The 15,348-nt window shown below is 47.2% G+C and overlaps 1 protein-coding gene across 1 annotated transcript, besides 20 other annotated features; it reads right to left on the bottom strand.

Moving 5' to 3' along the window:
- Positions 1 to 4,823: 4,823 nt before the first annotated feature.
- nad4 (NADH dehydrogenase subunit 4) lies at positions 4,824 to 13,936 on the bottom strand. Its single transcript has 4 exons — positions 13,476 to 13,936; positions 11,707 to 12,221; positions 7,846 to 8,268; positions 4,824 to 4,912 (listed from the first exon to the last, which is right to left on the bottom strand). Exons 1-4 carry the CDS (start codon positions 13,934 to 13,936, stop codon positions 4,824 to 4,826), a joined length of 1,488 nt encoding a protein of 495 aa, YP_002000570.1.
- Position 4,879, bottom strand, in nad4: a sequence feature (C to U RNA editing).
- Position 4,880, bottom strand, in nad4: a sequence feature (C to U RNA editing).
- Position 4,895, bottom strand, in nad4: a sequence feature (C to U RNA editing).
- Position 4,907, bottom strand, in nad4: a sequence feature (C to U RNA editing).
- Position 7,872, bottom strand, in nad4: a sequence feature (C to U RNA editing).
- Position 8,268, bottom strand, in nad4: a sequence feature (C to U RNA editing).
- Position 13,488, bottom strand, in nad4: a sequence feature (C to U RNA editing).
- Position 13,500, bottom strand, in nad4: a sequence feature (C to U RNA editing).
- Position 13,504, bottom strand, in nad4: a sequence feature (C to U RNA editing).
- Position 13,521, bottom strand, in nad4: a sequence feature (C to U RNA editing).
- Position 13,536, bottom strand, in nad4: a sequence feature (C to U RNA editing).
- Position 13,561, bottom strand, in nad4: a sequence feature (C to U RNA editing).
- Position 13,575, bottom strand, in nad4: a sequence feature (C to U RNA editing).
- Position 13,620, bottom strand, in nad4: a sequence feature (C to U RNA editing).
- Position 13,740, bottom strand, in nad4: a sequence feature (C to U RNA editing).
- Position 13,771, bottom strand, in nad4: a sequence feature (C to U RNA editing).
- Position 13,773, bottom strand, in nad4: a sequence feature (C to U RNA editing).
- Position 13,783, bottom strand, in nad4: a sequence feature (C to U RNA editing).
- Position 13,863, bottom strand, in nad4: a sequence feature (C to U RNA editing).
- Position 13,893, bottom strand, in nad4: a sequence feature (C to U RNA editing).
- Positions 13,937 to 15,348: the final 1,412 nt, after the last annotated feature.

Raw genomic sequence — 15,348 nt, 5'->3', positions numbered from 1 at the left:
TTTCACGAACTTCTAATCCAAAATGCTAGTTGCCTTGTAACGCATACACTGGAGCGTTTGTCCCATCGACGAAGGCCAATGAGACTACTATACGCGTTTTCCGAGGAGCAACATGATACTTTTTTTGCCGTTGGTTCCCAAATTTCCTTCCTTTTAATTTCCTTCCTCCCTTAAAGCTGAATCTCACCATTCGAGAAGCTATGGCATTGTTGACCCCCTTACCAAGTAGACTATGAAGTCACTTTCGTTTTTTTGGTTGTGTATGCTATGTGTTTGTGCCCCGTCATCTACGAAGTAAATTCGACAAGAAAGCTATCCGATGTATATTCGTTGGATATGATAATGAGCGAAAAGGGTGGAAGTGTTGTGACCCGAATACGAACCCTTGGTATACATCCCGAGTGTGGTCTTCGATGAAGCTCATCTTGGTCCCAAGCTGTAGTATTGCCAGATTCTGGAAACTTAGAAACTAGCTTGCAAGAAAAGCTAGAAAAGGAATTGCGGCCGCAGACATCAGCTAACCTATTTAGTCGACTTTCCCCTTCCCGTAAAGTGGATCTGCCTTCTCCCGCTCAATAACACAGCTATTATCGTATCGCAAGCAGCAAGCGCTAAAAGAGAAGTGCCCAGCACTAACGCTATAAGAAGACCTTATCATGGGGATGAGTCTACTTCTTAGCTGCTCTTAAAGTTAGCGCTTTATGCTATTCAAGAAGGACTATAACACGAGTACTGCTCTCTTGCTCTTTCCTACCCTATAGAGTCAGACTAGACTTCCTTAGAAGTGATCCAAGGATCTCCCCTACTGTCTCTAGTCCCGTACTGACATAGTATAGTCTATTGATACAGTATCCACCCAGGCTCAAATCAAACCTGATTTAGGGTATGGAAAGGGAAAGGCACGTACACTTATTACTCGCCTGTCATAAAATAAAGGTCAAAGCCTGATAATAAATCAGGATGTCGACTTCTTCCTTTCTTTTATGATTGTCCTTGGCAAGGAAGTTCTGATCATTGCATTGGCATTCCATGTTTGCAGGCAGCTCTTATTGAGCCGGGAAAGCTACTTTACCCCGAAATGCAAGCACTAGGTAGGCCCTTTCTAGCTTTCGGAAGAAAAAACGATGATGACATAGTGTCAGATACGCTTCTGTGATGAATAGTCGAGGTGGAATGTTTTAAGGTTTGTCTTGACGATAGCGGAAAAGGATGAAAGCTTGATTCTTGGGATCGAGAAATGGCTTTTTTCATTTGGGACTGCCCTCTTCCCACACTAATACTATTAAGACTAAATCAGTCTATTGGGAACTAGAGGAAAGAGGAACTCGGGAACAAGAAGGTAGTTGGGGCTAAGCATGAGAGTAGTTAGCCTGAGATGGGTGTTTAGAGACTGGTAAGATATACGTATTTAATAGCTAGTTACGTGGACCTATGTTGTTTCAAAGCAGCTAGGTTTATGCCAGGGCCGGGAAAAGCATTCACTTGTAACCAAAACGGTTATTTCAAGAAAGGATACTCACACACTCCCTTTTGCTTCTTCTTCGCTTATCCAGTGGTGGGTCTCATCCTTGTCTTTCAAGCAAATATCCAGTATCTTTGTACCATAACCACTATCAATCACAGTCATAGAATGTTTCATTGAAGAATACCGAATCAGGTTATCATAAATCAGAGCCTGTTGACAATATACAGAGGTTCGAGTAGATTCATGAAGCTTACTGTGTAGAATGCTGGAATTTTCATTGCATTCAAAGCATTAGTTATAAAGCAGTTGTGTACAGTGTAGATAGGAATATTCCAAATCATACAACATTTTGTAACCCATGAAGCTAAAGAAGCATCCAGTTGATGAATGCAATTAGCGAAAGTGGCCCTCATACATAGATTTCAGTCGATCCCGACTTTCTGTAGGCAATTTCAGCGTTATTTGATGTCTCTTTTTCGTCTGACCCAAACAAACATTGATTGATTTCGATTTCATGTAGTCCTGCACTATAGTAATAGACCAACCTTCATAAACAACTGGTATATCTGGTATATCCATGTATCCTGCGAACCTTGTTGACTAGATTCATTAAGATGGAAACTTATTGTTCCAGTGGTATAAAACACCTGCAACCTGCTCTCACTACGTTTGATGATGAAATCTAGACTTTTTCGCACATCTTCAGATGCACTATGTTGTGTTTTCCCTCGGAAAGCAGTAGTTAGTTCAGTAGAGAATGCAATCCCGGGACTAGTTGATCGAGCAGTACTAGTGTAACGAATAGTTTGCAATGTTGCTTAGTGAGATGCTGCAGCCGGAAAAACGACTGCTCCCGGACTTGAGTTGTGAAGTGATAGCTCTCTTGGCGAAGAATGAATAGTAGGGACAGCAGGTAAAGCAGTTGGGACGGCCTGTGAAGCTTTCGCCCTTGCTTGTCTTGTCCCAAAGCCAACTCTTTCTTTTAGGCATGCAGGAAAAGCTGTTCCAGGACTACCAACCCCAGCTACTGATTTCTTATAAGCATCCCCCGACCCAGCGAGTGATTTGTAAAGTGCTTTTTCCCCTGTCTCCTAGGATACCCGGCTGGCTTGATTTGGTTGGTGGAATTGTTTCAGGCAAAGGAAGGATTCTATATGTACAGGGAAGCGCGGTACCATACTTAAGTGGGTGACCTTGCTTGGGAATTGCACTCAGAGGAATTCTGCCCGCTAGTTCGCTTTCATTGAACGAAAGAATTCCCTTGGATTGAAGTGAAGTGGGTGCATTGCCTGCAAATATGAACTTCTTTATTGGACACTAAAGGGATGAAATATCCTAAGCAATAAAGATGTTACTATTGATACTAGCACTAGTGGGACTGGGAACAGCTATGGTGAAAAAGACAAACATTCGGTAATGTATCTTGCAGGCTTTCTAACACAAATAAAATAATAAGTGAAGCCTACGCATGCATAAGGATTGAGGAGTCATATTACAGGTATGAGTGGAATTTGACCATATTCCCACAAGGACTTATAATAGGTAAACTAGGTATGGAGTATGTTTTTTTTTAACGGTGTAAGTTTTCCGTTTTTAACTCCTGGTACTGTGCAAATCCAGTAAGTTGCCCACATCCACAAGTCTTTTTTGTCAAGATATTGTTTCAAGTGTGGTGTCATAGTTTGATGGTGTTGCACCTAAGCATGATGCACTGCTGATGCACTAGTTTGGTTCATTTGTTAGACCGCTCTCTATATGCGTTCAATGAAAGCAGGATCACCGACTCTATGCCAAGTTCTCAAAGTGTTTTCTTATATAGAAATCACCAGAAAGCCCCGACCGACGTTCTTTATTTATAGAAGTAATAGTAGCCAAAAGTGGGATGATAACCTTTTTCGACACCAATCGGGCTCTACCTTCCTTCTTTCCCTCCTCGGCCTCCGCCTCTGCCGGATCGAGATAGATGCCCATCATGCCCTTTCCTTTCCTTCACCAGTAAAGTAAGTACTTCCCATCCTCGTCCCTGAGCCTGGTGTGGATGATTGCTCTTCAAAAAGAGAGTGAAAAAAGCATCAATATGACACATCAGCCAATACATGAAAGCACAAAGCCCCACGATCATTTAGTGAAAAAAATATGTATCAGCCTCCCAAAAGAAGTTGATTTTGTCGAGTTAAGACAAAGAAACCGAAAGATTTACAGAGGAAGAAAAAGCATATCGACACGGGCTCCTACCTATTCTGGTGTTTACTTCATCATAGCTTGAAAAGATGAGTGCTGAAAACAAGTCGTCTTCCGTACACCTGGTATACAGTGAGTACAGACTGAGACGTCATACGCAGAGACTGATATGGCCGGTAATAGACAACAATGAGAATAAGACGTAAGAGAGAGAACGGAAAGAATGAGCCGCCCCCACCGTTCACATTATTCACCGCTCGTTACATGTCTTGAACTTCCTCATTCGAAGCCTGAACCTATAGGTTCGTTCCATGTCTTCCACTCTATACACCACTCCAGGCCGCCAAGGTTTTACTTTTCACATTATTTATTATAGGGAGGCCTTGTGGGATCTTTCAATTGGTGTACTGCTACTACCTTAATTCAACAAAGAAGCCCATTGCAACCAAAAATACATCGGTGCACGAGCTTTTTTCATTTCGAATAGAGCTTCGTGAGATGAGAGAAATCGAAGTTGAACAAGCGTATCACGTAGCCACAGATGATCTTGTCTCTGCCACATATCCTTTCTTGGAACAAGGCGCCTCTTCTAACTCAGTCGGCTAGCGTGCCTGGGAGGGAGGCAAAGTCGTACCCGAAGAAAGTCTATTGAAGAAACTTGGGAAGTTTGCCGTTGGACACTAACGGGAAACGCAAAACAACTCTAGATACTTGAATGTGAAGACCAAAAATGCCGAACATGCATTCTTTTCTCGGTTGCGGTGTACTTGGAGTGAAAAGAGGGAAGAAGCCGGAAGAAGAAGCCCCCGAAGAGATAGATGGAAAGCTGTGCATGAGATGTGCTTTCTAAAGCATTGTTGGGTATGTCTTGATGAGGGGGTTAACCAAGGATGTCAATCACAGGTTTTTGGGGTGGAAAAACTGAGGAACTGTGTGGGGCGGCGGCACCTCCTGATGAGCAAGGAAGGCTCTCTACTGGACTGGAAAAGTTGTTGACACCTAATAGCGAATAACGAAAACATAGTAGATTTTTTCCCTTACACCTTCACCTATGCACTATTCTCTACTGTTTTAAGCATATGTGCTTGGGTAACTTGCTATAAGAATTCTTTCAAGACTTGAAGCCTATTTTCTCTTTAGGCCCACAAAGAAGATTTCTTTTCTTTGCTAATTCCTCTCAATGAAATTTGCCATGTTGCACTAAGTTACTTACGGATGTATGCATGCAATCCGGGAACACTTTGGGGTGAACACCCATCCGAACAAGTAGGGTCAATAGTTCAGCATTTAGGCCGTAACATTTAGCAAAAAACTAATCTTAAACCCAACAAGTGCTCTCCGAACCAAGCTAGATAGTCTCCTATCACTAGGCTCACCAACCAACCTGGACTTAGATTCTTTCTTATTATTCTAACCGGATATCAAAATCATAAGGATTGTTTCCAGCCAAGAGTTCCCATATGACATAAGCGCTCTTGGGTGGGGTGGGCCCTCATTCGCCAGGTCTTTGAGTGCCCGTCGTACCACGTGGTTGGTACACTAGGCTGATAGAGACTTTACTTTAAGGATCTGGCACCTGCGCCCGACTCGGTCTGCCAGTGAATTTTGGCTCTACGTCCGGTCGGGTATGTTCGCATTCGTACAAATGGAAGGCATCGCGTACGTTAACCTTCCTTTATTGGGCTGGGCCATTCCATCTTTGAGAAGGGGCCCAATCTCGTATTTGATGGTCGGCGTGGCAATAGGCTTCGCTTCGTAGACTGGTTTCCCAGCCGTTGCAAAGACTTCGCGAGAACGGTCAGGGGCGCGGATTCGCCAAGCTAGGGCAAACAAAGCCGTCCGGCCCTACCAGATTAAGAATGCGAAGGCCTTTCCTTCGAAAGGAGAAAAAAAAATAGCTATGCTATTGACCGACCCTTTCGTATTTACTTCGAATCAATAGGCCTATCATTTTTCATGAGGCGGGCCAAATAGAGAATGAAATGCAAAAAATAGGGGAAGGGGGGATGGTCGCGCCTTTGATTTTGTTTAAGGGCTGCTCGCCTGACTAAAGTACCAAAGGCTTTCACGGCTTCCACCCCTACCTTAGAATTTAAGCCCTTTGAAGCGCCAGTAGTTGTAGCTGTGGGTAAGGTTTTCGTTCAACTCGCTCCGGGTTCCGATCTATATGACCCCCAGACAATACAAAGTACACCTCTTCCGTAGAGGCAAGCTGGTAGTAACCTAACCTTTTAGAGTCGGGGGAGCCGAGCCCTTAACTCTATCAATAGAAAAATCTTCGTGCGTGGCGTGAGTTGGAATCCTAGAAAAGATCGATTGAGACTCCCTCCCCGGTTCCACGAAGATCTCTACGTACTTGTCTAGTCCAGGACAACTGGGATCTTCCGGTCTGCGTGCGTGGGAGCAGCTGAAACAAAGAAGAGTCTGGTCCGCTCTTCATTCAGGCCCTTCCTTCTGTCAAACAGGCCCCTGCTACTTCGGAGCCGTCTGTCAATCAGGCCCTACCTTCTGACGTAGCTAAGGAAGCAGGCAAAGGCGCGGGCTTCTTCTCGTCTCTTTTTGGATGCCTCTGTTCTTCACAGAAGTAGGAGTAAACAGAGAGTGATCTATGCCCTGGCTGGGCAGAGCGAGGGTGCCGCTATGCCCCGCAGCTCTGCTGCGGCCGGCCCCCAGACTATGCAAAAGAATCGAGGCCGGGGGATGTCGTCCATCAGGGCCCCCGCCTTACAAATGGGCCGTCCCCCTTAATGAATCGAATGGTCCTTCGACCCTCGTTTGATTCCGACGGCCGGCATAGATGAAATCCCATGAGACCCGCCCACTATTACTACAAAAAAGCCCTGCCCCTGGCACCTTCGCTAGACGGAGAGTAAGCGACTTCTATTAGCACCGGACCGTCGAGTCGAATTGATCGTGTCATGTGCAACGTCCATCAATGGTGGTTCATTAATGTCCATAGATTTAGACTCCTTCCCCCCTCCCTTATACGCAAAAGATCGAGAGGGGCCCAAACCAAACCGAGAACGTAAACAGAATTCGACTCACTCTCGTATGGCTCGCCCTCGAGCCCTGGGCGAGTCGGCCGGGTCTTTCCCTCTTGTTCTGTTTCCGCCACGATAAAGACGCACGGAAGAACTATGGTATGCCCAGCGCAGCGCGTGGAGGATCCGTTGAGAGTGTCCCTTGTCTCGGTAGGGAACAGTACCTATTGTCTTGAAAAAAAGTCAGTGCTACGGTCCCCTATTGTTTGATCCAATATTGACCGGTGCGGATCACGTTCTACTACCTCCGGTCCGTGGTTCGACCTCCCGTAGTGGTCCTTGCTTTTCTTTTTGAAAGCTCCGCGGGGCCAATTTTTCGTACTTGCTCAGTGTGCCCCCCTTTCGTCGAGTGCCCCGCCCGGTTCACAGGGCTGTTGGCCTACCAAGCAAGCACTTGCCCGCAGCTCCTGCCGCCTGCCAAGCGGGCTCCGCGCTCGTTATCCTGACTGTTCTCTCTGCTGGGCCCTTTCCTATTGCTCTAACCATAAGCTATGGCAATTCCAGCTCGCACCCACTCTGGCCCGCCCAGCGAGGCCTGAGTGAGCTCAGTGGTCAGCCCCTGACGTTAGGGGTCTTTCGCTTTTGCCAGATCTATAGAGATATTACGAGTCCTCCGTCCCAGATTCCCTCGCCGCGGCCATCTGGTTCACCGGTACTACCAAAAAGTCTCATGCTTACGTTACTGTGACTGATATATAAGTATGATCCCGGACTACGAAGACCCAGTCGTGCTTCTGGTTTCCATTCTCATCATCATATTGAAGGAAACTCCTCGTGCTCTGCCATAAGAACTTGGAGTCCGTATCATGGTGAAGGTAAGGTAACGCTGTGATTCTTGCTCAAAAAACTGACCGAACACGTTCGAGTTATTGGCTCGTCCGACCCGGACGCATTCATGAGTCGCTCGTTCAACTGTCCCTCGGAGACACGGTCGAGAAGTGCCATGCATGGTCGCCCCCCCCCGTCCTTTCTTTCTCTCGGTCCCACCAGGGCGGGCCCCTCTGGGGTAATAAAAAATGGATAAAAAAAGGGGACTTCTGCTACGGGCTATGCCACCCATTACTTATGAGGGAAGTCGCATCCGTCCCATCGCAAGCACCTACAATGTCATGATCACATTGGTTTACCCTTTTTTGGTAGTTCAACGGACGGTCGCCCCTCCAACAAGAAAAGGTAGAAATATGGAAACTTCTCTGCCATTTAGATCGGAGAATTTATAGAGGAAATCGGGTTTTAAATTTCCAGAAACCACACGATTATATAGCCAAAGGGAATACGCCGCGCCTAAAATCATCCCAAGCGCTGCTAATGTGGCTACTAAGCTATTTCTTTGGAAAGCTCCTACTAAGATTAGAAATTCCCCAATAAAGCTGCTAGTGCCGGGTAAACTCATATTGGCTAAAGTGAAAAAGAAGAAAATGGTAGAGAAATTCGGCATGGTGCTCACTAAACCTCCATAATATCTAACAAGTCGAGTCTTATGTCGGTCATATAGAACACCAACACATAGAAAAAGGGCTGAAGAAACCAGTCCATGACTTAACATAAGTAAAATGCTACCCCCAATTCCCTGTATGTTCGATAGAGCCTAATATTCCCCCAGAGTACGCCGCTTACCCTCCGAACCGTACAAGATAGTTACCACCTATCATACGGCTTTCTAACTCCACTTCTTTTCTGGTCGTTCCGCTCTGTCGGATCGATGGTAGTCTCAGAGATCTGGTAACCTCCGACATTTTTTACAACACGCTTCCTGCTTCCGTTTTGAGTTGCGCATCTTTCCCCCCGGGGCATACTATACTATAGTATCACATCGTAGACCTCCACCCCAACTCTATCTTCCTTATCAGTGAACCGGAACATAGTGCATAGGTACTCTTCGATGCTGCGAGGACGAGACGAGGTGACATACTACGATCACGCACTGAAGTTCTGCCCTTCGGCTCGGCATATGGAACCTCTCAACTGCTCCCTCGGGATAGGTAGGCCCATCCCCCACCCCCCTTTCCCGAGAGGCGGCCGGGCTGTGTTTCCCCAGCGGCCACCCAGTGGCGGCAGAAAACGAAAAAGGGTGGGCTCCGCGCGGTTCGCGTTTTATTGTAAAGAGAGAGCTTTTCATTCTCTTATAGAAGCCCGCGTCCACGCGGGTAAAGCCCAGCGAAGCTGCAGGGAGCACTGAGCAATGGGGGGATGAGGGCGACTCCGCCCACGGGTTGGACCACACCACAGGCAAAAGTCCTTCCACGGCAAGAGAAGGGTGACCGGAACAAGAAAAGGGAGCTAGTCGTTGGAGGGAAGACAAGGCTCGTTCCGTGCGACTCCACAGAAGAGTACGCGCGCTAGAAAAGGCAGCCAGCTTAAAAACGCTAGCTACTTTTTTTTTAGCCTTATTTAGTTTGGTTGCCTACGCTTGCTCCCCGGCGCGCTACGGCAACACCCCCTGCTTGCTTCTTTCTGTTCGACGCGGAGCTCGCAGCCTCCCCACCCTTGCTTAGCGTTCCACTTGTGATCCTGGAGGATTTGGAGAAATGCGCCCGACCATGAAGAATGGATTTTTTCTTATCTTTCATGTGAACGGCCCTATCTTGTAAAGAATGGTTTTTCGTGCTATAGACCACGTTGAGAAAGACCAACCAACAACACAAATAAAGCCCGTTCCATTTGGGTACCTCGAAAGGGAGGTGCTCTTTATGATGCTACGGACGGCTGTCCGAAGTGCATGCAATGACGGGCTCGGATAGGATAGGATTGTGCGCGCCGGGCCCTTCGGGTGTCCATATTTTGGCCGACCTTAGCGTAGGCCCCTATGTTATGCGGCCGTAATATTTTTATAACTTCCACCGCTGTTACGCCAGAAATCCAAGGTTCCACACGAGCTCCTGTTCTGCGGCGTGGTGGCAGGACCGCTAGGGGATTGGCTCCGGGTGTAGGTAGGGTCAAATCCGCAGGGGTCATGCAAATACATAGGCCCCTTCCCTTCTGCCGAGTTGTTTAGAAGGCGCTTTCCGTTCTACGGTCCCTCGGAGCGAAGGGTTAGGCAGGTAGTACGGGCCCTCTGACTTCCAGCTATGTGCTGTGTGCGACTCCCGCGAAGCGAATGAAGGGAAGCTCTTCGAGCTTTCTCCGCCTGCGGCTTATGTAGTGGTCGGCATTCCTACGTGCTCCGACTGATCCCCACAGGAGATTATATGAGGGGTCTTGGAAACTGTCGTGACGCTTTGGTGACGAAGGTCACCGGGGTGACTATGGAAGGATTCCGTGGTAGTCTCTGACTCCCTCCAACTCAATCAATATCAAGAACATGTCGTGAGCATGGGGGTTTGGCCGACTACTAAACTATACTATTGGCTAGGGCTAGGCTAGTTATAGCTTCTATAGTGAGTGGCCCTTCCGCTTTGATCTAGTTGTAGTTTGTATTGTACTAAATTGAACACATATCAAAGAAAGGCGATCAATCAATAAGTAGTTGCCCTTCTCCGGCCTGGGAAAAGCAGCGAACTCGTTAAACTAGGGGCTTTTTTATTCATGGCTGTTGTATTGTATATTGTCGGGGGAAGCTACTGCTTCTACGACGTCCGCTTCCTCGTCTTGCTTCTACTTTGCTGTTTGCGCGAAGGCTTAGAGTCCTTTTGCTAGGTCCAAATTCGTCAAAGCGAAAGATCTGATCCAACGGAAATCCCGCATATTGAGCGCAGCTGATATGTGGCTACTAGGCGCGATGCATCCCGCATGCCATAAAAAAATACTTCTTTTTTTTATGGCCCGTCATATAAAGATAGAATAGATATGGATAGAGAGACATTCTATTGATTCGCGAAATGGCTCGTCGATCCAAATGAATCATTCTTCTGGTCTCTCTCTGCCCCCCCGCCCCAAAACTTACCCACGACACAGCGCCCATTCGTTTCGCGCGCGGGAAGGCAACGAAGTTCAGTTCAAAAGACCGCAGCGGAGTGGAGCAGCGCGACACAAGTTCCTTACCTTAGCTGGATCTCGCTGGTGCCCACCTAAACGGTAGGTATAGGCGGCGGATGTCTGACGTTTGGAGTTGTCGTTCGTGCACCTGTCCCCAATAGAAGAATGAGTGATCCCTTCCCTGCGGATCATGGCCTTACCACTAGGTCCCCGATGGCCAGCGGGGGATTCGGTATAGCAGCTCACGTTCGTTTGCTTCCGTTCCCGCTGGACTGGACACGTGTTAGCTGTAGGAAGTATGGTTACGAAAGTGACTTCGGTTCGCCAGTTCAGGCTCAACTCCTCGCTTTACGTTAGCGGACTTACAGGTCGGGCCGGGGCTCCACGCTCTTTCTTTCTGTGTGGGACGATGCCGGGGAATGTGTCGAGGCGGCGAACAACAACAAGACAACTAACTACATTTGCTTTTTCCCCCCATGAGATGCGCCAGTGCATTGGACCGATGGATAATAGAACTGAGCTGGCCAAAAAAGCGCTTGGGCGCTCTACATACGATGTAGACTCCATCAGATACATATCGATTTCTTTCTGATGGATCCAGAATAGATAGATATCTTGTATCATCAATAGATAGAAAGAGGTCAACCCTTATTATTGATAGATTCCCTTTCGATCTATCAGAACAGATCAGGCCATCTATATCAATCGATTTAAAAGGTTCATCTCGCTTTTCGGTCATTTCAGCCACGCTATAATAGCCGCCACAATAAGAAAGAAGCAAGCGAAACAGCTAGAAGCGCTCGCTTCGCCGCGCCCAACAATTCTTATTCACGGGAACCGAAAGATTCGATTCGGACTTCGTAGAGCCGGTGCTGCTGCTGTCTGCGTAGGGCCGTCCCCCACTCCCGCCCCGGGGCGCTAAGGGGTTTTGTTTTAGGAACAGACGGCGGTGTTTTGCTGACGCCTCGAATCGACGCTTTTGTTGCGACATGCTAAGTTTTCCCCCTATTGCTAGTAGGTTGATGGGTCGCACGCCCGGCACACATGTTTTGGCCTTGCTTGTGTGTCCATAACTCAAAATAGGTGACCTAACGGCCGCCGCCCGACTAAACATACCAATAGTCACCAAATTCATATGGGCTACTGAGGAGTAGGCAATGATCTTCTTAAGATCGATCTGTCTTAAAGTGGTCAAGGAAGTATATATTATAGCAATCGCGCTTAGAGTATAAATGAAAGGAGTGAAACAAAGTGTCGCTTCGGGAAACATGGGTATTGAAAATCTTAAAAACCCGTAGGTTCCCAATTTTAAAAGAATTCCAGCCAAGATGACGGATCCAGCCGTAGGTGCCTCTACATGGGCTTCGGGTAACCAAATATGAACTGGTACCATAGGCACTTTGACGGCAAAAGAGGCGAAAAAAGCAATCCATAGAAGGATTTGGCGCCGCTCACTAAATTCTGTGGTTAATAAAATTTGTAAATCGGTGGTTCCTGTTTGGAGAAGAATCAACAGAATAGCTAATAGCATAAAAACGGATCCCAGTAAAGTATATAGGAAAAACTGATATGCTGCCTTGATCTTTCTTTGTCTCGAACCCCATACCCCTATAATGATGGTAGAGTCAGGGGTGGCCCCAAAGCGGAATTGACCGGTGGTGGTTGGTCGAAGCTCCAGTGGGTAGCCACTCCCTTCTCAGGGAACCGTACGTGAGACTTCCGCATCATACGGCTCCGTCCCGAGCTTCCGTCGTCGGCCCTTGTCATTAGACCACTATGCTTGTCTTTTCCGCCTTGACTCTCGAATCTTTTGCTTCTCGGGTGGTGGCGAACCATGCTGCTTGCGTAGCGGGAGATGCCCGCCCGTCGGGCCCGGCCTGCTTCCTGCCCGAAAGAAGGCTAGCAGGACTAGTGGTAGGGCCGTCAAAAACCCTACCTTTCGAACCCGCCCGTTCGTTATATCTAACGATAGAGAGATCCGTGAAAGTCATTGCCTTATGTTATGGTCGCCCCCCGACTGACGGCCTTTACGCAACTACGACTACTGTGATGTGAGCGGTTCTATTGGTTTGATCTTTCCGGCCTCCACTTGTACGAAGATGCATGCATAAAGGGACCCGCCCCTTTATTTATCTTTATTTTCTTTATTAGGACAGGACCCTACCCTATTCTCGAACCCTCCGCCGAGCTCTACCCTGCCCGCATTTATTTGGAAGGGGGCCAAAGAAATGTCTCCACCTGCTGCCAACAGTCTTTCTTCGGAATTCTACTGAATGGGTCGATCCTCCCCCCCCCCCCGTTTGTTTTAGCAACTTATCCTAAGGTCTCTTCGCCAAGAACTCTCCGGCAACGACAGAGGAACTAACCTGCCTGCTGTGGCGGGGCGGCTTTTTTTTAAACAATAAGACCTGGACGATTATCCCTACCCTCGGTAGCTTACGAGTTTACGTCCATCCCTGGTCGGGTACAGTTTCCTTTATTTTTATCCCTTGTAGCCGTTACCCGAATTCGCGCAAGTGTGTCCACACCCCCCCCTGACTTGACGAGGAATCCATTCTCGCGAACAAACACACCCCCTACACACACCTAGGAGCACCCCTTCCTGCATATCCATACAAGACCTGAGTAGGCGGGTCGAGGTCCTACGAGGTACCCACTACTCGGAGTACCCTCCCACCAAAAAAAGATGTGTGGTTCGGTGGTTCGACCAGAAATGCTATGCTTACGCACAAGACTACCCCTCTTCCCGAAAGCTTCGCGGGGACCTTTACTACTTTACGACGACGGGGGACCGCCCGTAGGGGGTTTACTGCACAAGGCCCCTGCAGAGGAAAAGCTTGATCCCAGCGAATAGAAGATGCTCAGCTCCGCACAACATAGGGATTGGCACGCTTTCGGAAAGAACATAGAATAGTAGAGGATCCAGCATGCAGGACACGGCGATCATTAGAAATTCACGAATTAGAAATGCTGTAATATACTCTTTCCCAAAACTTCTCATACCAGACCAACCCACTGAAATGCAAATAGGGATCAGAAATGTGGTCAATATCACGAAGAATAATGAAAGACCGTCTATACCCATATACAAATGGATGTTTTCATAAGGAAGCCATCGAAGGCTTTCCACAAATTGAGATTTGGCCGTAGAAGGATCGAATTGTATCCGAGGAACAAGGGGATACAAAAAAGTAATAAGAGAAACGCACAGACCAATCAATCGTATCAGTCTTATTGAAGAATTTGGAATGAAAAGAAGAGTAATGCTTCCTAGCACGGGACAGAGAATAGGACCACTTAGATCGAAATAGCATTCACAGAAATGTTCTAACATAGAGTAGAATCGAACATTGAAAAGATTAGTTGACAACAGTCAATCAAAAAAAAGATGGGGCGCCAAATTACTAAACAATAGGGGTCTTTCTGTGCAAGTCAGCTGAACACCGTAATTGATGAGTGAGTAGGTGGGTTAGGCGCACCCCTCGCCCAGTGGGAAGTCATGAGGCTAGCCCCCCTGAATGAAGAAGTAGTGGGGCCCCCTGCCCGCCCACGTATGCGCCTTTATTTAGATTCTAACTAAATATTATACTGAACTTTATCCGGGAATCTTTCTAAAGAATCCATCTGGCAAAACGCAATTTGTCGATTTCAATCTAAGGTGCACCTTGCCTTTTTCAGGTAGCTTTGTTACGCCTATTCAGCTAGGTGGGGCATTGGTCATAGCCGAAGTCGAAGGGCAAAAATAAGGTAATGAGATGATGGTGCCATCAAGAAGTTTTCGACGAACGTAGTAGCGGCCAAAAATGAAACTCTTGCATGAAAGACCGGACGCAAGATGAATGGCGTTGGGGTTTTTCAAATGAAACCCGTGATCAGAAAGTCACCAACGGAGCCATACAATCTATCTAGTAGTGTGCCATAGCACGGTATAATGGTCAACGACTTTGATTTGTTCGTACCATTCTGTCATCGATCACTGCTGGGTCGGTTGGTGAGTCACCCAAAAAAAGCATAGAAAAAGGTCAAGCAAAATGATCAGCGGTCTCATTTATGCTATGCCCTGCATCGTGTTCGTGTGTGTTTTTGAGCTTTCTTAACTTTCAGCGCCATGCGCTTTGCTCCGCTTTATAGCATAGAGAGACCGACCGTTGTCTTGAGAGTGAAAAGCAAGCGATAGAAAAGATAGTCCCTCGCGCGAACTACTATGGTGAGATCATTAGTGAAAAAAGGACCAACGACAATCAAATCCTAAAAGAGAAGGAGGAGTCAGTTTTCTTTAAAGATCGAGGTGTCAATAGGACAGGACAATTATGCCATTCGGAAGAAGTCTTATACAGAGGGAAAGCCTGTTACGAGTAAGTGGAGAGGAAAGATCTCCAGAGATTCTTATCCAGTGGCTCGACCAGTAACCAAGGTCGAAAACTCGACCATGGTTTCCCGGTAGAACCCCATTTCGCCCAAGTTGTTGCGGAACCGGAAAAAGAAGCGGTTTTTCGCGCAGCTTGCTCATTGTGCTGGTCCCACTTTTCTATTTATTTGGCCGAAAAAGCATCGGACAGGTTGGAGTTCCAACCTTCTTGGGACTCCATGGACCAAGATCTGCTTTCATTATATGGGCAATACCAATCTACTAAAGTAGATCATATGGATGTAGAAAAAGCTTTAGATTTTGTGATGAATTGGAAACATCTCTTTTCCATTTCTATTTACCTAGTTCATATTTTTGTTTCGTGTGTTCTCGGGAGG

The sequence above is a fragment of the mitochondrial genome of Oryza sativa (assembly GCF_034140825.1).
Source record: "Oryza sativa Japonica Group mitochondrion, complete genome".
In the NCBI taxonomy this organism is placed as follows: Eukaryota; Viridiplantae; Streptophyta; class Magnoliopsida; order Poales; family Poaceae; genus Oryza; species Oryza sativa.
The sequence above is the reverse complement of the archived record's forward strand: the minus strand, read 5'-3'. Positions and strand labels throughout refer to the sequence as shown.